Raw genomic sequence first — 27,654 nt, 5'->3', positions numbered from 1 at the left:
AACGACCATTCAAGCAACAACTGAACACACTAATAAAAGCAAACTTAGAAAACCTAAGCAACTGCATATAGCACCACCCTAACTAATGCATAGAAACACATTTAAAGCCACATAGAAACACACCAGCAGCCGCAAAGCAACACCCTGGAAATGTAAAAAAACCTTTTTATTTAATAGTTTAATTTATTATTTAGGCTGGATTCCAATTATTAGAGTCCATCACATTATGCCTTTAGCTTTCTGCAGTAGTTTTGTGTGTGACTAAAGCAAGCAACGAACAGACAGGAAAGCATCTCAGAACAACATCAGAACTAGCCTAACTCTTGCATTCCAAATAACATTAAAATTTATAAAGTTGTGTAGTCGGGGAGCAATTATTATTTCTATCTCCTGCAAGTCATTAAATGCCTTCTGGTTTACACTGGCCAGAGTCTCTATGTCCTCAATCAAAAACTCCAAATGGTACACACTTGCGCACCGCAGGTTTCTGTTGCTCCACATGTGGTGCGTATTGGAGCGGACAGACAGCGGGCCATGCCAAGTGCGTTTTAATTAACATCTATCCGCGCTCGCGCCAATGCCTGCTGACCCACTACTGTGCTGCCAAGACACATCTGAATCAACTGTAATGAGCACGTTAGCTTAGCATGTTAGCACAGGGGAACGGGTTGAAACCAGACACAACAACAACAGCCGAGTCATGCTCAGAAAGCAAGAGAGGTGGAAAAGACGAGAGAAAACAGGATGAGAATGAGCAGAGGAGAGTCTAAAGGGATGCAAGTGGGAGAAAAATGCTAGTTCATCTTGTTTTCTTCTCAAATCTCTTTAATTGGTGATGTGCAATCATGCTGATTTCTAGGAGGTCTAATCAATGATGGCCGCGGCGTACATTTCCTCTGTGATTAGCTCCTGCCCGGTCTTATTGGCAAAGCATTTCTAGTATCCTGGTCTGACTACACACCACTAATTCTAAACCATCAATACGCTAACAAATATCAAGTCTGAGGGAAATAATGTTTAATTCATCTATTGGTTCCAGCGGGTTTTATTTCCATTTGCAGTGTACAATTTTATGCAGTATGCAATTCATAATTTACAATTACTGTTGGCCAAAACAATGGTTTGACATTTTCGACATGATAGTCTTTCCATTTTTCAGTTTCATGAATTATTTAGAGTTTATATTTCGCTGAAAAAAAAAAAAAACATTAGCCTAAAATTCACTACGAATACTAATATATTGTGGAAGATGATCAAATTTATTTCTCAAAAGTATTGTTCTTAAATCAGTGACAATGAACAGCAGTTTAAATACCATTTTTTTCACCTGAATAATAGTGCTGGAAAACACCAATAACATTTTTTTTGTAGCTAAGACTTTTAAAATGAATCAAAACATAAAACAATCATTACAAATATTCACTAGAGAAAAAACCTTGGTTTCACTTTATTTTAATGGTCCCTTTAACACATTCTGTTGACTAAAAGTAATGTTGCAAATACATGTTAACTAACTCTCATTAGAGTATTACTACACTGGGTTAGGGATAGAGTAAGTTAACATGTAGTTGTAAAGTTACTCAACAGAATGTGTTAAAGGGACCATCAAAATAAAGTGTTACCAAAACCTTTACTCCAGTGAGCTAGTTGCTTGAATTAAAAGTGAGGGTGTAATTTTGGCACCAAACAATATATATATTAATAATTACATATGCAAATACTTATCATTGACACTTTTTATAAATTCTTATACATTTTGCTTTTAAATGAACAGAATCGAAATGACTTACAAAACTTAATTTCAGAAATACTGCCATTTAGGAGCAGGAAAATAGTAGTAAATTAAGACAGAAATGACTGAGAAGTGGAGTAAACTACTGTCTATGAGTTGCTGACGGGATTACTTTTGGGAGAGGAGCTCGGCTAATGGAGGGAGAAAGACCCATTGGCTGTTCACACACATACAAAGTGATAAGTGAGACCAAGGGAGATGTGGATTAGATTTAGTCAAGGAGTCTTAATACATGCAGCTTGCAGCCATTCGGTTGAGTGTTCCCATGGATCGATTTACGCTTTGACGCAATATTTTTGGGGTAAACCGAGAGTACGAGAGAAACACTGACAGAGATTGCTATCAACTTCAGGGGATGACTATCTATCCTCCCTGTATGTCATCATTTGTGTTGTTGTATCCATATACAGTTCTGGTCATGATAGTTGGACAGTGACCAAGCTAAAACACACAATATAGTAACAGCGATGACACACAACATCTGTTCACCAGATACCCATTGAAAATATGTGGCGTTATTGTTTACACAGAGAACAAATCTTGAGAAAAGCTTGAATTTATCCATCAGGAACTCACTGGATGGCAAGTGCTCTCTGTATGACAGATGTTGAAGGGGTGGAGAATAATGTACACAAATGAACCATGCCCAATAAGATTAGGATCGAGTTTTAGGGTCAATTTGGAGTTGGAAAAAGTGATTTGAGTCGTAGATTTTTTAAAAAGCATTCAAAAACCTCTTATGCTCACCAACTATGCATTTATTTGATAAAAAAAATTATAATAATTGCAACATTGAACTATTTTTTTATAATGTTATTTTATCTTAAAATAACTGTTTTTTTTATTATATATTTTAAATTGTAATTTATTTTTAAATTGTAATACATTTTGAGCATCATTCCTCCAGTCTTCAGTGTCACATGATCCTTCAGAAATCATTCTAATATGTTAATTTGGTGCTAAAGAAACATTTCTTACTATTATGTTGAAAACAGTTGTTGCTATTTTGTGTGTGTGTGGAAACAGAATTATTTTATTTTTTCTTTAAGATTCTTTGATGAATACAACGTTTTAAAGAACACCGTGTCTTTACTCTCACTTTTAATCAATTGAATGCACCTTTGCTGTATAAATGTATAATTTCTTAACTTCCTAACCCCAAACTTTTGAACCATAGTGTACAAATTCATGCTTGGCTGCTTGCATACTTAAAAATTTAATATCAATATTTTCCATTTTTAAAGCACTAATGTTTTGTATGCATTCTCTCTTTATCACCCTCAAAAGAGATCTGCAATCAATTAAAAGCTCTTTACATAATCAAAAGCTTTATAATAGAAAGCTTTTTATATAATGCAAAAATTTACTCTCCCACTCTTTAAATTCTCAAGACTTAAACTACAGACTCCAACCCACGGTTTCACAGACAATGCTTAAGCCTAAAATGCATGTTTGAGCTGTTTTAACTGAAATCAACTTGCACTGGCACATCTTAAAATATGTCAGCGCCATTGTTTTGTCTCAAGATGCACACCAGTAAAACAAATCTCAAAAAAACAAAGTGAAACCAGGCCCAAATCTGTTATCTCTTAAAGGACAAGTTCGGTATTTTACACTTAAAGCCCTGTTTACAGATCGTATCTGATGAAATAGAACGGTTAAGATTAAAATTTGGACACATGCTCCTGTCCCGAGAATTTTAGGTTTATTTAGCTTTTGTGGACCTATTTTGCCAAACGCGTCACACCCAGATTCTTCCGTTGAGAGCTTGAATAATAGACACCAGTTGGTGGCGATAATGCACCTTTGCCAATTGCAAGCAAACCGCTGGCATTTCATTGAATACACAGAAGAAGCAGAAGAAGAAGCGGCGGAGGAATATCGTACCTCACACAGCACATTCAATATACAAGTCAATGGAGGTGGACAAACACTACGATAAAACCTGTTGGAAAGCATCTTTTTCAGCGATTTTTTTTGGGATCATATCAGTGAACACCCCTGACCACTCGGTGAGTTTCACGTCTTTGTAAACGAAAGTTTAATGTGTTTTAGGAAGGAATCTGCCAGTGCACATAGACAACCATTGTGGGGGTGGGGGGGGGGAAGCTAAATAAACCTAAAATTCTCGGGACAGCAGCATGTGTCCAAAGTTTAATCTTAACCGTTCTATTTCATCAGATACGATCTGTAAACAGGTGTGTGAAAGTGTAAAATACCGAACTTGTCCTTTAACATATTACAGATTTGAAAAAATTACCCTAGAACAACCTAATATCTATCTGCACCATCTAAAATAGTTCTGAAAACAATATAATTACACTTACTGAGAGCAAAAGAAAAATCATATTCATGCTGAGTGGTGAACTGCTTTGAGAAATTAGATGAAAAAGATGATGATATAATCAATGAATCAGGAAGCACGTCTGAGGGTTTGCTCTGGTCAACTGCCGTTAAGATGTCTTATTAATTATTCGTCATCAGACAGACTACAAACTGAAGTAAACAGCTCTCTTTGCAAATATGAGGTTACTGACAACCTCGCAAACTCGATAAGCAAACTGACGTACACAGTCGCATTCACACGCCTAAACTTCTTGTGTGCTATTAAAACGCCCATCCGCTCTCGCGGCCTGAGCTCTGTGCTGACGTGGGAGAAGGGGGATGTTAAAGAGATATATATGAGACATTTAAACAGCCAGCTCATGACAAGGTTATTGTTGTGTGCGCCTCCAGGTCGGGTGAAGATGAGGAAAGAGTAATTGAGCACTTTGGAGGACATGCAGTGGTTGCAATTACTGCGCTGTTATAGCGTGCAGTGAGGGAGTGCCTTCTGCCATCCATAAAAATGTCCGAAAGCGAGTAAATCAAGCAGTCTAGAAGAACAGGAATCACTTTATGCATTTCTTGTCTTCCCTTGCTCACTCTTAATCTTTGCTAGTTTTGTTTTTTTAAAAGGGCTTGAGTAATATTTAACAGACCTCAAACTGAATTTTAAAGAGGACCTATCATGCTTTTTTTTTTTTACATTTTCAACTTTTTTTAGTGTGTTTGAGCATGAAAAGATCTAAAGATTTAAAAAGCACAAAGTCACTCCGAAGGGAGTTACAGTATTCTCTATATCAGTGCGCAGTGATTCTGAACTCCCTGAAATGCCTCGATTGTAGTCTTGAGTTTTCTTGTACATAATCACATTATGTCACATGTACAATATCCCTCATTTAACAATTCCCACCCAAGACATGTGCAAAAAAAAAAAAAAGTAAAAAAAAAGTAAAGGTCCTTGCACACAGACATTTTCGTATGCGTTTTTTCGTATTCGTCATTCGGTGGCTCTGAATTGTCAAAACACCCTTCAAAATGCTTGCTACTGATGCGAAAAACACAGAAAATCGAACCCGATCCAAATTTTTTATAACTGTGTAAATGTGATTGACAAAACATGAGGTCGTATTTATTTTTAAACGTGCAAAAATATTGGACGCGAATTTCGGACTCCGTGTGCAAGGAAGGACCCTAAGGCCTCATTGAGTTAGTAGTGTGTAGAAACTCAGTTATGGTGAAGGGTGTGACATTTTCCAAACACGCTTTCAGATTTGGAGCAGCAGCTCATTTGTATTTAAAGGGACACACACAAAAACGGAGAGTTTTTGCTCACTCTCAAAAAGGGGCGAATTTGACAAGCTATAATAAATGATCTGGGGGGTATTTTGAGCTGAAATTTCACAGACACATTCTGGGGACACCATAGATTTATATTACATCTTGTGAGAAGGGGCATAATATGTCACCTTTAAAGATACAAAATGCAGCAACTGACAGTATCTACAAATTTTTAGTTTGCAGGCTTTCAAAATCTCTTGACAACAGTACATTTCTTAAAAAACAAATGTTACCAGTGGAATGCGATGAGATGTTCTGGAGGGTGAAATTGATCTTTAGCTCTCACTTCCTGGTCAAAATCCTCCTCAAAAGAGTGTGCTGGAGGTGTTTCAGGATGGGTCTGGAACTAAGTCAGGTCTGGAACTAAGTCAGGTCAACACCAAATTTTCATGGTCCGATGTTTTACTGATGGATAAAATCGAATATCCTTTTTCTCTTGCACTAATAAAGTATTTAACATTATGGAATCAAATGGGTTGCAAACAGGGTTTGTTCAAATTCCTAACCCTAAAATATGAGCAACACTATTATGTGATGCTTTGACTCATAGAAATTAAATCTACAATCTCTGCCAATGATGTGGACTTGCATTTCAAGGACACAACAACTCAATACAATAACTCAGTAAGACAGCGCTCAATTAGACAGAAGCTAAAACATATGCTGAGAGTCAGATGCCTTATTGACTCAACAGGACAATTCAATTCTTTATTGGTCTTATCATCTGTCTTACAGGTGCATTGCTCCATAATAGCTTTATTTATTTTTTCATCTACCTTGCAAAATAAATTACTTAAAAATATGATAATAGCCCCTGGTTTACCATTAAAAACTACAACTTCTATTTTCTTTTTAATACTACAGTAATTGTAATTGGCACCTTGGGGTTGAAAGGTGCACTCATTTTTCACATATTAAAAAATGAATAGTACATTTGAGAAATATCATTAAAACCATGTTCACTCACATTTGATGAAAACTCCAGATGTATCAGTCTTCTAGAAAAGTGGTTTTATTCCTCATGGGATGGGTCCAAGACATGCTGAAATCACATGGCCACCAATTGACCTAGTTAAAACAACAGAGACAAGAGGAACAAAAGATGAACTCACAGCTTTAGTGGGAAACGACAGCAGGCAGCTTCAAGCATTCGCACCAACTGATATCAAAAGTCCAAGACCACTGGGAAGAGGAACTGTGCGCCCTTTAAGAACAGACAGTATATTCACCACTGCAATTGTGTTGATGCATCCCTGTTATTTGCACCAAGGTCTTCCCTTTGTACTTGATGTTTTCCTTGGCTAAATGCCTACGTAATTGTTGCAAACACAATATAAGAAAGTCACTTCGGTATAAAAGCATACGTGAATGTAAATTTGTTTATTTATAATGGCATTTATTGTGTCTCGGGGCTGCTGTCAATCCATATTTCAATTTCAATATATAATTGTTGAAGCCACATAATCGACACTATACACAAAACAGGGAATAAAAGAAAGAAAAACAATGGTCAGTATGTACAAATGACTATCACATTTCTAAACGACAGCAACAGATTTCCACAGAAACTCCATGAAATTGCATCATTAGTGTAGTTTTCTCTGCTATATAGATTTCCAACAAATAAAGAAATAAAAATACATACACACACAAGCACATACTGTATGTGTGTATATATATATTTCTATATACGGTATATATACACACACAGACACATACACACTCACATGAAACCATTCTTCACCAATCAAACTGTGATCATGATTTGATATATAACTCTCAAATGTCTGGTGAATGGTGAAAAGAACTACGTGCAGTGGATTTATGTGTGTGTGTGTGTGTGTGTGTGTGTGTGTGGTTGTGCTCACATGAGGGGACAGCTAATGAAATTGCATTAGCAGCTGATTGTGTTACTGTCCCTGGAGTTATTCATAGACATGGAGCTTACGAATCAAGAAGGATGGAGATGTTAGCGATACATGGTGTGATGTGCGCGTTCTCGTGTGTCAGCACATTTTACATTATAAAAACAAGCCAAAGAAGATACATGAACGAATGAATGTGCGAGTGTGGCACGTTTGTGAATCGCTTTCATCCACACAGTACCAGTCGGAACAGTGTTTAAATGTGCAGCCATGCATGAAGCCACGAATAGTAGGTGTGAACTCATGCATTAATCATCATTAATAATTCTGTATGCATAGGTCTACAAGTACAGAGAATATGTATGTGACAGAGATCCTGAAACTGCCTGCAGTCCAGGCCATCTGCTTAATTAGCCTCTCCTCTGATCTGCTGAGAACCAACATGAATTGATCGTTTGGTTGAAAGTCACACATAACTTAAAAAGAATCATAATGAAAAAATAACTCGGTCACATGCAAAATACTGATCCAGCCATTTTCAAAAGAAATGACAAGAACTGAATATGAGATTTAATTTTTACATTTATTTGTTTAAAAATACAGTAAATCCTGTGATGGCAAAACTGAATTTCAGCATCCATTACTTTAGTCTATCCTTCAGAAATCATTCCAGTATGCTGATTTGCTGCTCAAGAAACATTTATTATTATTATCAATGTTGAAAATGGTTATATATATATATATATATATATGTATTTTTCAGGATTATTGGATTGATAGAAAGTTAGTTTGAAATAGATGTATTTTGTAACATTTATAAATATCTACTGTCACTTTTGATCAATGTAATGAACCCTTGTATTAATTAATTCCTTCCTTCCTTCCTTCCTTCCTTCCAAAAAAAAAAAAAAAAAAGGTACAGACTCCAAACATTTGAGCACTAGTCTATATGATAACATTTTAAAATGGTCCATCATGATTGTAGACAAATATACAGCAGTGTTCAAAAGTGATGTCTGGTCTAGGAAAATGTACATCTTCATCCCATATTCAAATATTATTAAAAATGTGTTAAATATTTTGTAAGCATATTGCACAGTTGTGCTGGGAGCCAATTGTTTTATTTGTGAAAACGGAATGAGAAACATGCCAAATTGTGCGGGCATAATTTTGGCCAGGCTTTCATACAAAGAAATTATGAACACACGAAGAAACAAGAGAGAGAACCAACAAAATACTTATTAGCGATTATGTTTAATGTATGCTTATGTGAGCTTTTTGTTTTTCTGTGCATTTTGTTTCACAGTAAAATAAAACCTGTAGCTGCAGCTTGCCTTTTTTGCCAAATAATTTTGCCATATAAATAGCTTAACCAAGTTTAGTGTTTTGTTCTTCCCTCATATTTAAAACATTTAAAAACATATCAAATATTTTCCTAATTTTGATGGTTTAATCAAACTTGTAGGGTCATTAAAAACAAATATCCTCTCCGGACATCACATTGGGCCACTACTATATAGAGTACTTTGATATAAGAGAAGAGGGCTCCAAAGACGTGCCCTCTCGACACCCTGATTCAGAGATATATTAGGGTCATGTGGCCTAAAAGTTAAAGCTCAGGGCTGGAACAGAGGAAGGTTGCTGGTCTGAGTAAGCCATGAGCGATCACCATTGGGCCCTTGAGCAAGACACTTAACAGCAGGGTGCTGAAAGGTCACTTGGGATAAAAGCCTCTGCTAATTGACTACTCACTTGTGTTCTCCACTGTACTCCACTTTTAGTGCACTTAAGTCAAAGTGCTCTTTTTGAGACAATGTACCTTCTCCTACAGCATGATCACATCCAAAACATCTTATTAATAGCCTATCCAACAATTTAAGCTGTATCTCAGATGGCATTGAATGTGTATCTTCATTCATTTTATTTTCCTGATGTCCTGTTATGACTTATAGTTTTTGGCTCACATCACTGACTCACTATATGTTAAGTGCCACCAAATTGAAATTTGTACTTCTCTCAATGCCTTGAAGTCGCACTGTTGAAAGAACTGCGTTAATCCATAGTGACCCAAGTCCTGAATATTTATGCCACAAGGACTTCATTATCAATCAATGTCTTTATCAATATTCATGTTGCTCCATTATTACTTCCAACAGCGTCTTATTAGCATGTTAGTGCCGCCATCATATTTGGACTGCACTTCTGACTTCACGGTTTGTGAATAGCCCAGATTTGTGATGAAAATGTAGAAATTGGGAAACAGAGACGTCCGTGTGTGGCTGTGTACTGTCCCATAAGCCCTGAACACATTTGTCATGCTCGCATCCAAACTCTACAACTGTCAGTTCGGCACAGATTCAAGAGTTTCTCAGAATATATTTCTCGGAATGTAAGGCTTTGCTTTGTCTAGCATTGTAACAAAAGATTCAATATCAACAACATGGCTTTTTTTGTAATACTGCACAACGTTATTCACATTCTCGATGTCTATTCAGCCGTTTGACACAAAGGCAGTCAGTTCAGCATATGGGCTGCATTCATGATAAGTTGTTTGGAGTGATGTCTGTGAAATTAAAGACGTAGCTGCATACAATTATGCCAGAGCTGTTTATATATTTAAAAAAAGCTAGCTGCTGAAGTACTTTATATTCAGATCAAATCATAATTACATTTTTTCAGGATCCAATTTGAAAGATGTTGCATCTTACAATTTTAGGGCTGTTAATCGATTTAAAATGTTAATCCATCTAAATTACGTGAAATGCAATTAATCACATATCAATATTTGCGTATTATTCTTATTATTCAAAGACATTATATTGTTGTTGTTTGGAGAGCTTTTAAAAGCGTGAAACAGACTTACGTCAGAATCTCCATGTGAGAAGATGGCAGAAAGCTGGTTGAATACTTCTGAGGGTTCCTGTGCCAGCCAACAAACTGCCATTGCGAGGAATGGGGTTGCTAATGAACAGTTCTCTCCAGGTATTAGAGACCTTCTTGGTTCTGAGAACCCTCCTTCTGGAAAATAGAAAGCAAGACAGGTTTCATCCATGGGTCAGTGCACGTTACTGATCTCTCCTCCTGCTTTCATTGAGAAGACGTACCTTTCTTTAACATTCAAAGAGCATTTTGGCAACAATGACACATTTTCACTGTCTCCTTTGATGCAAAGTGAAGGTTTATCATGGATCAGCAAAGACACATTGCAAAATAAACTAGTGAAGTTAGTAAATCAACCCAGTTACCACAACTATACTGTACAATACTGCTCTTACAGATAAATAAAAAAAATGATATATATATATATATATATATATATATATATATATATATATATATATATGAATATATATGTTCTTCTCAGATGATAATATAAATGTTATTTGCAACCGGGTTTATGCAATTCATATTTTGCTTTATAAAGTGCACACCTAAAAAACATAATTTTTAGGTGTGATTTCTAGAATGTTTTTTAAATGTTGTATGTACAAAAAAATTGTTGGCTACTGTATGTATGTGTGTACATATCTATATGTTTAAAACATATTATATAAATCACACCTAAAATTATATACAGGTGAAACCCGAAAAATGTTAATATCGTGCAAAAGTTCATTTATTTCAATAATTCAACTTAAAAAGGTGAAACTAATATATTATATAGACTCATTACATGCAAAGTGAGATATTTCAAGCCTTTATTTGTTATAATTTTGATGATTATGGCTTACAGCTTAAGAAAAACTTTTCACAATATTCTAATTTTGAATTTGGGGTTTTCATAAAATGTAAGCCATAAATAATCATCAAATAAAGGCTTGAAATATCTCACTTTATATAATGAGTCTATATAATATATTAGTTTCACCTTAGTTTTAAGTTGAATTACTGACATAAATGAACTTTTGCACGATATTCTAATTTTTTGAGTATCACTTGTATTTTTAGGTGTGAACATATTATATTATAAATAAAATATTAATTGCAACTTGTATAGCTAATCATATGAAGAGCCCATAGAGGTTCCTTCAGAATGATGAACAGGTTCTCTTCTGCCATATTAAACAACAGGTTTGGAACTGACATCATAGTGGCGTCTCCACCTGCTGTTTTATGAATGACTCCCCACAGTGGCCATCAGTGCAGAATAGAGAAAACACTTTCCATCATTTTACACAGTGATTAATTCCACGGCTTCATTACCCAGTCTACCATCTATGAAACTGTGAGTATGTGTGTGTGCACGCGTGTACTGTGTGTGTGTGTGTGTGTGTGTGTGTGTGTGTGTGTGTGTGTCTCTGCAGGTAGTTCTACCCTCTCTGGAGCTACAGGGGATTAACAAGAGCATTTTAGCATGGAGTTGGACGCTGAAGTGCTTCCCACGCATCAAGCGCAGACACAGCATTTGCCACACCGCAAGGATCCCGGCAAAAGCATCAACACAGTCCTCATTTTCTTTCAAACACAGCCCTCTTATCCACTTCACTTTGTGCTCATTCATTACGAAAGGACTTTATGAAATCTAAAAATAAGTGGTCTGAATGCAGGTTAAACTAATGATGACTTTTCAATGTCACTAGTATATTAATACCACTTGCCAGTAAGAATGCATACAGGTTTTTGTAGAATCTCTTGGACTAAAAATCATGATTCTCTTGAGTTCAATGTGCCTTTAACCTAAAAACTCTCCGTAGTAGAGGAGATGTTGGTCATTTATAGAGCAAATGCACACTTTCAAGAGGTGTCCTTGAACAAAGTCCCTAAATTGTGTTCATACTCGTACAAGAGAGAAGTCTCAAATGTCCCATCTCTGATTTGACATAATTCGCCTCAAAAATATGCAAATAAATTTGTTTAGTTGGCACAAGGGCTATGAAGAACGGCCACTGAGTAATGATAAACATGTTGTTACTCTTCTCTAGAGAGCACATAACTTGGAATTATTAAAGAAGTAGAATTATTTACCATGAGAGTTACGCAGCGCTCCATAAACTCACAGGTCAGCATACCTCACATCATGCATACCTGGTGGTATACAAAGAGATATACATATTGTTCAAAGTTTTGGGTCAGTAAGTTAAAAAAATTTTTTAAATAAATAAATCATTTGATTAAGCAAGGATGCATTAAATTGATCAAAAGTGGAAACAACATAATGGAAACAAAATGGGAAACAGTAATTCAATCAACCAGTCATATACAGTTCATTTTGGCAGTTTGATGGGACGATTGATCAAGGAAAACATCCTACTGTGCTAAAATCACTGCAGGACGAATGAAGAATGTTTCGAAGACGAGAAAAAGTGGCATTTTTGACGTTTGTCCTCCACCTTGGACACCATCCACATCTCACACTCTGCAGGTTGTGGACAAAAGAGCAAGTGGTCACTCTGTTTTAGAAATCTCTCGAGTTACAGCTGGGAATAGCAGCCAGCCAGACCTTGAGGGTCTATTTTAAGAGTCAAACAGCTGAGAGAGAGAGAACGAGAGAGAGAGAGAGTGAGAGAGAGAGAGAGAGAGAGAAAGTGCAGCGAGCTGTAATCATAGAGGCAGAGAGTCCCTGAGGATTCGCACAATGCTGTCAGCCCACCTCAGTAACCCCTCGGAGCTAAGCCTGTGCAGGTCTTATCAAACACCTCAAGCTATGCACTCCAGACTCCATCACGGCTCACTGTGCTGTAGCATTGTTCCACAGAGAGAGCTATTTAGCTGAAATTTCGAACTACACAAAAGCCATGCACCGCACAACTATCTTTTGTCATTGCACACACACGTGTTTGAAGATCTCCAGCAAAAGCAATCCACTGGTCATCCTCAAGTTTTTGTGTCGGTGACTGAAATCACATGCAGGGAAACTGTGCAAATTTACGAATGTCGCTGGCAGAAAAAAAGGAATTGGCCCATCAAATGATGGGCGCAAAGAAAGTGTCACCCAAAATAAATATTCATCTGTCGTAACAGTGTGAGACTTCACCTCATCAAAACAGAGCAGAGATAGTCTCGCTGGGCAGCCTGCCTTTGGATATCAAACTTGGCTCAGCTGGAAGCCCAGCTTTGATTTTTCAAAAGGATGATCGTGTATGTATGATTGCTCCGACTCACTGCACAGCACAGTGGGAAGATATCAGTGTGTTTGTACTAATGTCACGGAACAGGTAAACATGGCTCGTGGGAGGGTAATTGTGTGGGGATCCAGTGCAGGTCAGAGTTCATGCATCGAACTGGACAGATGCTTGTACATACAAAATATTTATATATAGAGTATTTCAACAGCCATAATACAAGATTACAAATAAAAGTAGCATGCAAGGAAGAAGAATTCAAATGAATTGAATTAAATTTCAAAGGAATTCATATAACTATTACGAACTAGAAAAGTGATAATTAAGTTTTTGTGTTTTTAATTTTCTTTAAAGGGATAGTTCACTTTAAAATGAGAATTCTGTCATCATATACTCACCCTCAAGTTGTTTCAAACCTGTATGAATTTCTTTCTTCTGCTGAACACAAAGGAAGATATTTTGAAGAATGTCAGTAACAATACAGTTTCAATGGGACCTGGTAACTGTTTGGTTACTGACATTTTTCAAAATATCTTCCTTTGTGTTCAGCAGAAGAAAGAAATTCATACAGGTTTGAAACAACTCGAGGGTGAGTATATGATGACAGAATTCTCATTTTAAAGTGAACTATCCCTTTAAGACAAACCATGTGCAAATGCATAAGTCAACACCATTGCGGAGTATTTTCTCCTTAAAACTGCAGTGAAAAAAAGACGCGGTTTGAAATCGCCCAGGTTCTCTAATATGTTATAACCAATCCCATCAACGTACGGGCGGGCTTTAGCATATCATTAGCTATGCTCTGAAGCAGGGGAGTCTCAAGAGAAGTCACTCTTCCACTTCCACTTTTACACATTAAACCAGTATTTCCACTTGCTATTGTGCAGCATTTACTACAGTAAAGTTGACCGAGTATCAAGTAATATGAGCTTGTGTGATTGAGTAGAGGTGAGGCTAATTTGCATATTTATGTATATATACTAAATGAAGCAAGGGTGTCAAGTTACATTCAATCTATTTTAAGGCAGGAAGAAAGAAAAAAAATCACAGGAAAAAAACATTTGTAATTTTGGTGATCAAAGATGAGTTTTAAGGGATGAATGACTACAGGGGGACTTTAAAATATTACAGACAACTATTGGAAAGCCATTTGTAGACTGGTTTACCTGAAAAGTGTAAAACCTGTGGCGCTTTCAAAACAACCTGACTAGCCCGACACAGCAACATTGGCTCAACCAATGGAGCGAGACTGGGGCAGAACAATCCTTTAGCTCAACAACTGGCACATGGGGTGGAATGTTCAAATGTACCCTGTTTGGTAAAAGGAAAATATTATTTTAGTAAAAAGATTATTCAAACATTTCCATGGAAAACAGTAAATACTGTTTTAAATTACATTGAGGCTGAGTAAATCATGACAGAATTTTAATTTTATGGATGAATTGTCCCTGTTATCCTTCATGACTACTTCAGTTGTGTTCAGTATTCTCATGCCGATGTGTTTACAGATGTAGTCAAATAAATAGTTTACAGGCCTATAATTACTTTTAAGTAATCACAAGCATCAGCATTAATTAATAACTAATCTAGGCTGCAATCATCTGTACGGTATTTAATGTAATTGAATTAAAATGCTTGCATACACCTGGCAGTCAAGAACATCATAAAACACCCTCATGCCTTACTTTGTTGCTAAGAATCATTTCACAGCTGACGAGACTTGCATTCATTTATTACTATTTACATTTCTTCTAAACCTTGAATGACTTTCAATAATTAGGTCAGGCTGGCAATTTATATTCAATCAGTCACATTCACCAACCCTTTAACTGACTCTTCACTACGCCCCACCGTTAAAATCAACTTTTCCAAAGCTTTTGCCCATCTAGTGCAAGTCTATGGAGGACCTGTATTAGAAATAACACCTAATGTACAAGATAATGTTAATTTATGTATTGATTTAGGTCAGAAGATAGAGTTCACAGTACTGAATGAGTTGTAGAAATGTTAGGAACCGTTCTATTCACTTGGTATCAAATAGCACTTGGTGCTATCTTGCACCCAGCGCAATTGACTTTGTACACCGACGCAAGTATCATTCCTATTTTTCACCCGACGCACAGCGGACTTTTCCCTCCACAGACGCACGTTGGTAAATTAGGGAATGAACTTGCGCTCACGGGGGCGGTTCAGCGAAAAGAGGAGGCGTGTTCCGGCGCAAACGTCCCCTGGTCCCTTGCACTACATAATGTAGTGTGTGCACAACCCGCATAAACTTTGCTTCTCTAATCTACACAGACGAAGCAGTTCCCATTTTTGCAAACCATACATAATTACAAGGAAAAATATTACCACACAAGGGAAATCATTGTTGTGTCCATGAAGATTTAAAAAAATAGGCATAAATCTAGCTTAGGCTACACATTTACCCAAATAATTATACGCCTGTTTAACCAAAGCTAATTTGGGTGGGTTTCTCCGATCCCCATACAATGTCACTTCTCTGTGTTTTACGGCCCTGGCGAGAGCGTCGGTCTCCTCGGCTGTGACCCGCTCCTGGCGCGCACCTGGAAAATCCGCCATCATAATAGCAATCCGCCATGGAACAAGCGCGCCTGCTTTTAAAGGGAATGTGAGATGACGCTCTGATTGGTTTATTTCACGTTACGCCAAAACCACACCTATGAGTAATGAAGCTACTTCAGACCAACCCCTTTTAGATTTACGAGATCCACCCACAAAGTTACTTGCGTTTCGCGTTTGATACTTGCGTTTCAGATCGTTAAAATAGGGCCCATGATGTCAGTGGCTGATCAGATGTTTTATACATGCATTATAGTGCCTATTATTAACAGGTTCATATTAAATTAACTTTATAATAACTGTGTTCCAATGAGATGATTGGTCTGTGTTTATCAGGCTGCTGAAATGTTGTATAATGATTGTCTTGGTTGAAGGTTGTCTTCATTGTTGTAAGTCGTGCCTATTGCGGGGCAGAAATACCAACTTGTAAAGATGCTCTTTGTAACTGAAGTATATTTCATTGAGTGCATAAAGTGAAGAAGGGCATTAAGAAAGGCTTTATGTCAAGGTTGCTGTGCACAAAAACAGTTTACAGGATATAAGAGGTATCTTCATACTGTTGGAGCAGAAGTTATGTGATGCATTGGCTTAGCTTCTTCAGTGTGAGCACACGGTAGTATGGTTTCATAAGCCACCGCCACAGTGCCCTTGAGCTAGACACATAAGCCCAGGTTGCTCCAGGGGTATTGTCCTTATATATTGTATATACACATTTTTTTTTTTTTTTACAGTTAGTTGCATTGAATAAGAAAATTAAGATAAAATAAATAATGAAATGTTCAAGCTGGTCTCTATGCAAACACTTGCATATGTGGAAATAAAAATAAATGGCCCAATAACGGTTCCAAAAAGCTTCATGAAGTAAGAGGTATGGCAAAATGTATTTTTCAGAAAGTAGTTCCCTGTTTATGCAGCCTTAAGTGGAGGAAGCAAGCCAAAAATGCACTATAAAAAGCCCAGTGAAAAAGGTGGTGGATGAATAAGATTTTTTTTTTTAATAATTGAATATTTTTATATAGTAATGACACATTAAATTTATCAAAAAAGACAGTAACAATTGTTACAAAGAAATTTCAAATAAATGCTGTTCTTCTGAACTTTCTATTCATCAAAGAATCCTGATAAATGTATCATGGTTTCCAGAGAAATATTAGCCATATTAAATGTTTTAAACACTGATAATAATAATAAATGTTTCTTGAGCAGCAAATCATCACATTAGAATGATTTCTGAAGGATCATGTGTCACTAAAGACTGGATTGATGATACTGAAAATTCAGCTTGATCACAAAGATTAAATGACGTTTTAAAATATATTCAAATAGAACGCAGTTATTTTAAATTGTAATAATATTTCAAAACATTGTTTTTCAGTATTTGTTTGATTAAATAAATGCAGCTTTTTAAAAAAGAGACTTTTTTAAGAAACATAAAAAAACCTCCAAATGTTTGAACGGTAGTGTAGTTTTATTATTAAAACGTTATTTTATGATATACATTTTATTACATTATATATAACAATTGTGAATTGAATCTTTCATTTTTCACAGGTGTTGTGGTCTTCAGACTGTCCCAAATCGGTCACTTATGATGTTTCATAATGTTTAGGATGCAGCAAGGCAGGTTTTAAAACATTTATGAGGTCTGGAGCCCGGCTGGAAATAATGTGGATTTACAGTGTAAGTAAAGGGTATATTACATAAGAGATAATCACAATGCTCCTTATCTAAATAAATACATGGACATATTAATTTGAGTTATTTTATTTTACTTGTAGAGATTGCAGTGAGACAAAATAGGAGCACAGCTGTAGGAAACACAGGTTTGCCAGATGCATTCTACTTCTCACTGCATGCATGCAAGTTTTACAGTTCTGCGTGAGAGTGTCACAGCCACCATTGTCATTCACCCTCACCACTGCAAAGCAAACAGCTGACAGCAAGAAAAATGACCAGTCTATCTCTAACCTGATTCTGATTTCTGTTTCTCTGTCTCTCTCTTTCTCTGCCCCTCTCTCTCTCTCTCTCCCTCCCTCTCTCTCTATCTCTCTCACCCCCTCCTCTAATTTACATGGAATGAAATAAGTTATGATTCCCAGACAGCAATTTAGCATCCATTTGTCTGTTAGTGATTTTATTTGGCATGAACTGACTCATTCAGAAATTATATTATGCAGCATATTTTTGTGGATTAATCAATGCAAATGGTATGCTAATTGGATCAGATTAAATCTGGTCGGCAGATGGTTTCTGTGTTGTTCTAATACTGACTGTAATAGCACTTGTTGTAAGTTGGCAGTGAATATGTGCTGGTGTGTGTGCGTGTGTGTGCGCGCGTGTGTGTGTGTGTGTGCGCGCGTGCGTGCGTGTGTGTGTGTGTTGTAAACAAGGTCTGCATCGAGATTTGTGTGTCGAGGCTCAGCTAACACTGTTGCCTGCTTAGGTCAGTGGGCAGAGCAACTCGCAGTGTAAATAACATAATCCCAACACGCATAATGAGCTATGCTGCGAGTGTCTTTGTATTATGAGTTGGCTTAGAATTCAATTACAGTGCCGGAAGTCATTTGCCACCAGCGGAACCAAACAGAATAGCAAATATATCAAGATTTTTCATAATTTAGACACACTCATGAAGAACGCTGGGAAAGTTGAAGAACTATTTCCACAGTACAGAAACACTGAAATCTAATTAGCCTCCCTTATACGCGCAGTCGCTTGGTCGTACATCTTCATATACTACCTAAAATATATATTCTCATATTAATAATAATCATAAGCTCCTCTAGTTACCATTAGTTACAGTTCTGTTGAAACTGCACATAACATTTCACATAAACCTCTATATGTTGAAATGAAAATTGTGTTTTTTTCAAAGCATAATTGATGTTTGTATATTAATTCATATTGCTGGGAAAACCTCAGTTCATCCATTTACATTATTCTCAAGAATTTGAGAAAAAAACACAAGAAATGTAATAATTCAAATATAAAATCTATGCATCGGATGCCGATGGGGATGCGTTTTAATTAATATGAATCGTACTACAGTAATAAAGAAAAAATGCTGTATGTGAATTTTTGATTAAAAGTGCAGGACAACAATGCCAACAATCAAAGATTTCTCTAGGCAAAATATTATTGATGATGGGTAATTTGTCTTGTAAATTAGAAGAAAAATATCTCTTTTACTCAGAGGACATTCCAACCCAATTACCATAAGCTTATTAATCATGTGCAAGAAAGGGAGCTTTGCTTTCACAACTTATTAAACCAGCACAATTTACTCTTTTAGCCAAGAGCTGAGGGACTATGATGCACACATCTTTTAATCAAAGAAAAAAAGAAAGAAAAAAGACACTGTATCTTACTGTAATTTATGGGAAGAACCAATACGAGCGATCCATATTAGTCTACAGGCACAGCACAGGAGAGCCGTGTGCAACCTTAAACACAATAAGAGCACACATTAGCTCCATCGTTCTGAAAAAACTGCTTGATCGTCTGAAAAAAAGTTTTTTCTTAATATGGGACTAACTAATATGGGAATTTATATATCATGTTAGCATATGTTGTATATTGCCTTTAATGTCTGTGGAATTAAATGTAAAAAATATTTGATATTATCTTTTTACTGTAAAGGTTCATATTAAGACCTCATACCAATAAAAAAAATTAGAGATGCACCGATTCTAAACTTCTTCACCGATAGCCGATTATTCAAAATGATATCTATCTGCCGAAATTTGAAAATGTAAATGTTTATATACAACTCAGTTGCACAAGGTAGTTTTCATATACACTTGTCCTCATGATAAATGTATTAAAAAATATATAATTAACAGTAAATAAGCTCCTCTCTAGTATTTATAGCTAATTAACGAACTGTGAACATTGGATTACTTTCCTGAGGTAAATGCAACGTTAAGTGACATTGTTCACAAGCTGTTTTATTGACGACTTTCCACGGTTGAAACACTGAGCGACTACATGTTGTCACATAATACATTTCAGTAAGTTTTACTGTATCTTTCAACGTAACTTTTAATGTTGATGCATGTTTTTTCGTCTTATAACTTGTATTAAAGTGGAAGAAAAGACTGCGCTGCCACTTGAACTAAGGCGCTACAGCAATCCGTCACGTCATGTTTAACGCCAGTTATTGTGTGAATTTTGTGATAAAATTTATAGAATTTGAAAGCTGAGACTTTGTTTCTTATCAGAAGTAACAAAGCACAAACCTCTTCGCGATTACTGGAAGGGAAGCGACTCATTTGAGCTACAAATAATGTTTGGTGTAGGGAAATCACATGAACCTGGCAACCCTGGCTTGAACTATGGGTGATATATACGCTACGTACGAAATCTACAGTATAATATGAAGTGAAATGGCGCATCTGACGGTAACAACATGGCAGATGTTTTTCTGGTGTAAGTCTAAAAATAGATCAATCCAAAACAAATGTTTAAGGGCAAGCATGTTGAAGATTTTTCAATATGCTGTCGATTCATTAAATAAGCCGTTTTCCCACAAAAGCCATGTATTCAGCCTAGTGAAGTCTCTCCTCCATTGACATCCATTAAAAAAACGGCCTCTGGACGTCAGTGTACCGCAGCATTATGTGATGTTTTGCTAACCTCGGAAGCTTGCCTTAAAACGGCTTTGTTTTATAATTGCTTTCATTGCCAATAAACTTTATTCACCGATATTGGTGAATCCATATACATATACACTCACATTTTTTAGAAAAAAGACAGAATTCATTTTGTTAGAATTACGAGATATAAACTCGCAGCTCATATTATTGCCAGGCAGCAGAACACTAAAATGGTCCAGAGTGTCACTGAGTTCATCAGTGTTCTGTGGGGAACAAACTCCTTTTATAAAGCTTAATGGCCACCAGTGCTGAACTTACTTTGAAATCATCACCACTTCTGGAAGGTTCTGCGATATAGTGTGGACAAATTGACCCTCCACACCCCAGCCGTCATCATAAGAGGTCTGCAGAGAAGAAAAATAATCATGCAGTGCCTTCGGCACCAGAGATGTCCTGTACTGCAGCGGTGAATCATCAGGTACTGAAATTGATCACGCTATACTATAGGAAAAGAGCTAATGGCAGCAATACTGCACAACCTGCTTAGCTTCCTCAGACTCACACACTCATCTGGGACACTCCATAACCAAGAGCTTTAACCACTTTAGTTTTGTTTGGTCCCACCCCAATTGACTTTCCCGCTAAATTGGAGGCATGCTTCATTCAATTAAGCCAGTGATGTGTTGGGAAAGTAATTGAATAATATGGAAATGCTGTTTTCTCAGAGGAAACAAATCGCAGCTGTGGGGGAAACAGCAGATTACTGGGAGACAAAGCTGTTTTTAAATACGGATGCACCATGGTGGGAACTGGGAGCCACTACAAGACACTCGGCTAAGAATAGGAATTGTCTAAACAAATTAGAAGTGTGACTGGACAATTTTAGTTCTGAAAAACATGCAAATGCGTGGATCATTACACAAAAAGACCTGTTAAATACATTACTTCTTTTACTCAGCATGCTTATAATTAACCTGTCTGGCAGTGAAAGAACCAGCAGACAGAAAGTGTTCAATGCTACTGCAGTTCTCTCTTCAGTTATTGTAACGGGTGATAATTCATTTTCGGTTGCAGTCTGGGTTTTTTTTGTAGCCACTCCGAAGTCCTTCGCATTTTACAATGGGTGAATCTACAGTTGTCACTGGTGATTGTCGTTTAAACCTTTCTGGATCCGGCATCAAATTGATAAGTTTAAATTAAGTTCTGTGAGAAAAGGCTATAAATCTCCACCTCCAACATCCTCACACGCAATTTAGCCTACTAGCCGAGACTCCTTCTTTATGTGTACAGATGTGAAGTAATGACGCCAAGACATGCTCAAATTTCCCGCAAAAATCCACCAGTCCACTGGAATTAAAAACATTATTACAAGCTTACCGTTTTGAATCGAGCTAAGCAAGCAGATAGCCTGTTTATGTACTTACTCAAAATTATTTTGGATTATTTTTAACCCCAAAAAGGTTACGGAATGCAGCTTTAACTAAACTAAAGTTAACTAAACTTAATATTTTAAGTCAAGCGTTAATTTTGTAAGTTGAAACAACACATTATTTCTTATTCTAATGTTGACTTTTAAAAATTACAGCAATATTTTTTTACAGTGTAGTTATATACTGTATTCTTTCAGTGTCTAACCATATAAATGTAAGGTTTGTGACAGTGTTATTTTAGTATTACTTATATACTATATAGTTGGCATCGTTAGTTGAATCCAACACAAAGGAGTCAGGAATACACTTTTAATCCACAAACAGAATTACACAGGAGAATCTCAGGAGAATAAACACGTTAAGCACACTTAAGCAATAACTAACAAGGAACAGAACAAAACAGGGAGTACTATACACAGAGTTAGCAAGGGAAACTAGTAAGGAAACCAGGCTAAACTAAACTGAAGCACAAGAAACAAACAGAAATGAAAAGACAACTAAACAAACATAATCCTGACAATAGTATTCCTTAGTATTTAGCTTTTATTTGCATCATTTCAGATTTCATTGTAATTTTTTTGTTAAAATTTTAGTAATGTTATGTGCTTTTGTCATTTTATTAGTGTTTTTTTATATATATTTATAGCTTTAATTCATTTTTATTTTAGTTAGTCATTTTACTTAAACTGAAACTTATTTAATTTAGTTCCTAACATTTCTAAAGTGTTTAATGCAATATTTATATTTTATTTTATTCCAGCTTTATTTAAATTACCATAAACGGTTGTTCAGATTTATTAAGAATTATTGTTTTTTGTGTACATATTTTACATACAAATATATTAGTAATATGAATGGTTTCATCTACACGTGGCTAAAGCAAGGCTTAGCTTTTGTTCCCAGACTTTTTGTCTTCATTTTGTAGTGTCGCACACCTTATTCAGCTTTCACTCATGCGAGAGAAACTCTAGCAGGGAGAAAAAACAGTATAGAATTGTAAATTGAATGCAATTACAAGGACAGAAGCAACAAGACAAGTGTTTATTGTTCTTGATTTCCATATATTTGCTTTCAAAAAGCAATCCAAAAGAAAGACATACCTTATAATAATTTTTTTTTTTCCGAGTGTTACTTTATGGCAACCTGGTTTCTAAGACAACAGTAAAACAATAAAACAAGTCTGACTTTAAAATTGACAATTGTTGACACATTTATTTATTTATTTAATCAGTAACAATTACTACTATGATAAATGCTTACATTTAAGAAAAAAAATAAGTTTAAATAATACACCCTTTTCTTTTATTGAGATTTTTCCCATAATGGAAATAAATGTCACAATGTAAAAAAAAAATAGGCATAACTTTTTTTTAAGCAAAATATATTTCCTTGATTTTGGGGTATATATGAGCCAGACATGTTCTTGACAGGTTTCACCAATGAATTACACTGTATTTTAGCGATATTATGTTTTTAAACCCTTTATAATGTATATGCCCCCTTACATTTGAACTGTGCAGAACTGTATGTCAACGAGAGAACAAAATCCATCTCATAATGACTGACCTGTTTAAAGTGTCACAAAATATCCCATAATACTAAGCTGCATTACAGTTAACCTCGAATCCTTCATCAGCACACAATGGACGGCCATTAGCAATGACGTGGGAACAGTAGCACACATGCCTGCCGTCGCTTTAAATTCTTCATCAGCTTGTATAGCGGTGTGAATAACATACACTACGAGAGGCACTTAAAGGCCCATTTCTGATTCAACCAGCTCAGTAAGCACACACCCGCTCAATCAAATGCCAAATCGAGCCGTATATAAGCCATTAAAGCGGCAAGAGGAGTGGCAACCTCATGCAAACTTAAAAGAGGGAAATTAATACTGAAAGTGTGCTGCTTGAACACACAGTTTCAACTCACATTCATCACATCAACATATTTAAAACAACCAACGCTTCTAAATCAATAACCACCAACAGATCTAATTCATGAACTGTCTCCACTTACGGAGAACGCTCTAGAGCTAAATTGCCTTAGCGCTATATCGCTCGGTCTATACAGTAATGAGTTTTTGGCTTTATATTTTAATTACATTGAGGAACAACCCAACTGGCTGTCTCACAGCTGTTGGCAAGCTCCTTACAAATGTGCTTCATTTTTTACACTCGCGCGCACCTTGAGTCCCAGCTCTCGAAAATAAACGTCTGGCCCAGAAAATGGACTGATTTGTCGTTGGAAGTTAATTAGGAGTTGGGTTGGAGTTATGAAGACTGTGGAGGAGTGTGGGTGAAAGGGCAATATTTAACAAGCTGGCGTATTGTCGTTCTCCATGCATGATTTTTATATTACCGGTAGGTATATGAAGCATTGCCGGATATCCTCCTGTTGTTGAACAAGCATTAATTGCATGCATTGTTTTTTTTTGGCCACATGCCTTAATTGCATTTATTCCACATGGTTTTCTGCTACTTGTGTATGCCTCGATGGAAGGTTCACTAACAGTTTCAATTCCCAACTCTTTAAGAGTTTGATATATGGGATTTGGCTTGTTACCATCTGTTATGCTGCCAACGGCTCGGGGAAAAGGGGAGTAAGTGCATTTTAGTAGACATTATACTCAGTCTCAAATGGTTTTGTGATGTTTAATGTACTTATTAATAAGCCAGTGTGCTGTTTTGATGCAGATGGGCTCATTTAAGGAATATTCTAGGTTAAATACAAATTAAGCTCTACCGATATTGTCAATTGCAACGGAAAATTATTTCAAATTAATCAAAAGTGACAGTAAGGATTTTTTACATTGTTAAAAAAAGATTTCTATTTAAAATAAATGCTGTTTTTTTTTACTTTCTATTCAAAGAATCTGTTAAAAAAACTGTTTTCAACATTGACAAAATTAAGAAATGTTTCCTGAGCATCAAATCAGCGTATTAGAATGATTTCTGAAGGATCGTGTGACACTGAAGACTGATGCTGAAGAGTCAGCTTTGCATCACAGAAATAAATTACATTACATTTAATCATTTAGCAGATGCTTTTATACAAAGCGACTTACAAATGAGGAGAACAATAGAAGCAATCAAACCAACAATAGAGCAACTATATAGAAATGCTGTGACTAGCCCCAATTAGTCTAGCACAGTACGCATAGCGTGTTTTGAAATATAATAAATCTTGGTATTAATGGGTCAAGTGTTGACGAAAAAGATGCGCCTTAAGCCGTTTCTTGAAAAAATGAAAAAAGCTGCTTGGGAAATACATTTTGAAATTAAAATAGAGAATCACAATATTATTGTTTTTACTGTATTTTGATTAAATAAATCTAGCCTTGGTGAGCAGAAGAGACATCTTTTGAAAAAACTCTTACCCAACCCCTAACTTTTGAATGGTAGACACACACCCGATTTATTTATTTAAAACAAATAACGTATACATGTAAACTAAGGGGTATAGATGATATATGCTTCTACATTTTGGCCAAAAGAACAAGAATAACAAAAACTGATTAAGTGTTCTATAATGGGACGTGACTCTCTTTAGTTTTGACTTTGCTGATTATGATCCATTCTTATTGGAAGGAATAGGATTTAGACAATGATTACGGTTTGGCAAAACGAAGTGGTACTCTGAAACAATACAGCATTGCGAGGACAGCAGGAAGGAAGGAAGGAAGTAAGGGAGAAAGGGGACTTACAAATACAGTTTGTTCATGGATTGGAACAAGGAACATCTTATAATGATGAAATGTATTGATTCAGTCGATGCATTTAGACACTCAGATATACTCTGAGAGAGATAGTGAACTACCACTGTGGAGTCATAAAAACAGCTTTGATTGCCCTGCGAGAGCGGAGTATAGATTTTCCATGGCATGTCAAAATTATAGTCCTATCTCAAAACAATCAGCAAAAAGACAAAAAATGCGACAATACACCCGAGGCTGCGGAGTCCACTTTAGGGTTCATTAAGAAGGAATCAATTGATTTACGAAACTTGAGAAAGGACAAGAACACCCACAGATACCGCAAGCTAACAACTTGGTGTTACTACTAGAAAGTTCTCATGTGTATGACAGTCAATAATCTATAGAGGACAGGTCACAGCACAGTGTGCTATACAGTGATGGGAAGAAACTGAGATGCTAAATGAACTATGTTTTTAGTGAGACAGTAGTGGACAGACCCCCTAACTATACTTTTTTCTCTTGAAACATTGGATGAAATGGCTATGCTCTTGTCATTTCATTCATCTAAACCACTCAAGGTAAATGTATCTAACTTTGTGTCTCTGGAAATTAGTGATCTGTGACATTGTATTACATTGAATATCAAAGGTATTTGTGTGGATTTGTTAATGAGGAATTTGTGGACATATTAAAAATTGTGGAGTATATTTTATAAATATTGTTTATATTTTGAAGAGAAACAATAAAATTAGCCCCTTGGGGGAAAATTTTAATTTGTCATAAAGGGAAATAAAAAGAACCATGCGTTAATTTAGTTGTCAGCACACGAATGTATCTGTGTGTGTGTGTGTGTGTGTGTGTGTGTGTGTGTGTGTGTGTGTGTGACAATCTAAAAGTAAATGCACATTGTCCTTAAGTGGGGCATCCTTTCCCATTTTAACGTAACAAGTAACTTTTTACTACAAGTACCATCATTGCTTTTTTTTACTACAGCTTTTTTCTACTTCAGGAATGATAATATCAACCAACAAGTCAACAAAACAGTAAACCACTGATTTATTCTAGCCAATGTCAAATTAGCAGGAATCTGGGGTTTTTTTTCTGCATATACTTGTTTTTTTTGGTCCCATCTGGCCTCTCAGTCACAGGGCACATTGACTAGCATTGGTTGGCTGCTAATTGCTCTGAGACAGGGTAATTGAGTGGTCTCTGGGGCTCCATTCATTTCTACACACTTCAATACTGTCAGCAAATGTCAATGTGCAGCTGAGGATTAATGAGCTAGCGCTAATGCTAACGCCACCAGTACCACCAATTGCACCAATTCCCAAGGCTCATCCAAACTCTGACACTCTGACAGGAAACGGCAGGAAATTTCTAGACCTGTGTGATACTAGGACGAAGTCAAGAATTTGGGGTGGGGGGATAGGGTCGCTTCATGGCTTATTTGTCCGGCTGTTTGTCTTTTGATGGTTGGATAAGGTTTTGGATATGGAGATTTTCCAAGCTCAGCTACAAAACATCATAATGGAAGCTGCAAGAGACTTTTTTCTCTCACCGATTTCATGCCTATAATATAGCAGGGGATGATCTATTACTCAAAAAAAAAATGATCTGATGCAATTTTCATCCTAAATGTATAGCAGTTCCAAACCTTGGGCCCTCAGAGGACTGTGAGATGCGGTTGCTCGACAGAATAACAAACCATCTTGATTCAGGATTTTGATTAATTCTGTTAATAACATGAGCATCTCATCTTTAGCTTCACAGATAGCTGAGAAAATTGTATTTGTTCAATGTCATTTTTGGCTAAAACAAAAGTCCTTCAACCAGGCTGTTTTGAGCCAATCACTTGAGGTTAAAATGAGACTAGTTTGACAATTGGCCTATCAGAGATGGATTTTTCTGTGTTCATGTAAAGAAAGAAATTCATATACAATTGAAAAGGAATGAGTGTGAGCAAATGATGA

General features: G+C 36.3%; 1 protein-coding gene across 14 annotated transcripts in view; it reads right to left on the bottom strand.

Annotated features, from left to right (window-relative positions):
• Window positions 1-27,654, bottom strand: part of raly (RALY heterogeneous nuclear ribonucleoprotein) — a 152,483-nt gene that overhangs the window by 89,162 nt on the left and 35,667 nt on the right. For 7 of the 14 annotated variants that reach the window (XR_013799515.1, XR_013799516.1, XR_013799517.1 and 4 more), the window contains exons 2-4: window positions 12,286-12,345; window positions 10,184-10,338; window positions 6,423-6,523 (exon numbers count right to left, since the gene is read on the bottom strand). Coding sequence is in view for 4 of the 14 variants with exons in the window: in XM_079628136.1 (XP_079484262.1) it covers window positions 6,423-6,424 (2 nt within the window). In the remaining 10 variants the exon portion in view is untranslated. Of the gene's footprint in view, window positions 1-5,688; window positions 5,861-6,422; window positions 6,524-10,183; window positions 10,339-12,285; window positions 12,346-19,333; window positions 19,409-20,878; window positions 20,965-27,654 lie in introns of those variants that run through there. The other 7 variants (XR_013799514.1, XM_079628143.1, XM_079628140.1 and 4 more) reach the window with 5 other exon arrangements.

This window comes from Phoxinus phoxinus, assembly GCF_949152265.1.
Source record: "Phoxinus phoxinus genome assembly, chromosome: 11".
Classification (NCBI taxonomy): Eukaryota; Metazoa; Chordata; class Actinopteri; order Cypriniformes; family Leuciscidae; genus Phoxinus; species Phoxinus phoxinus.
Note: the sequence above shows the minus strand (reverse complement) of the source record. Positions and strands in the feature narration are given on the sequence as shown.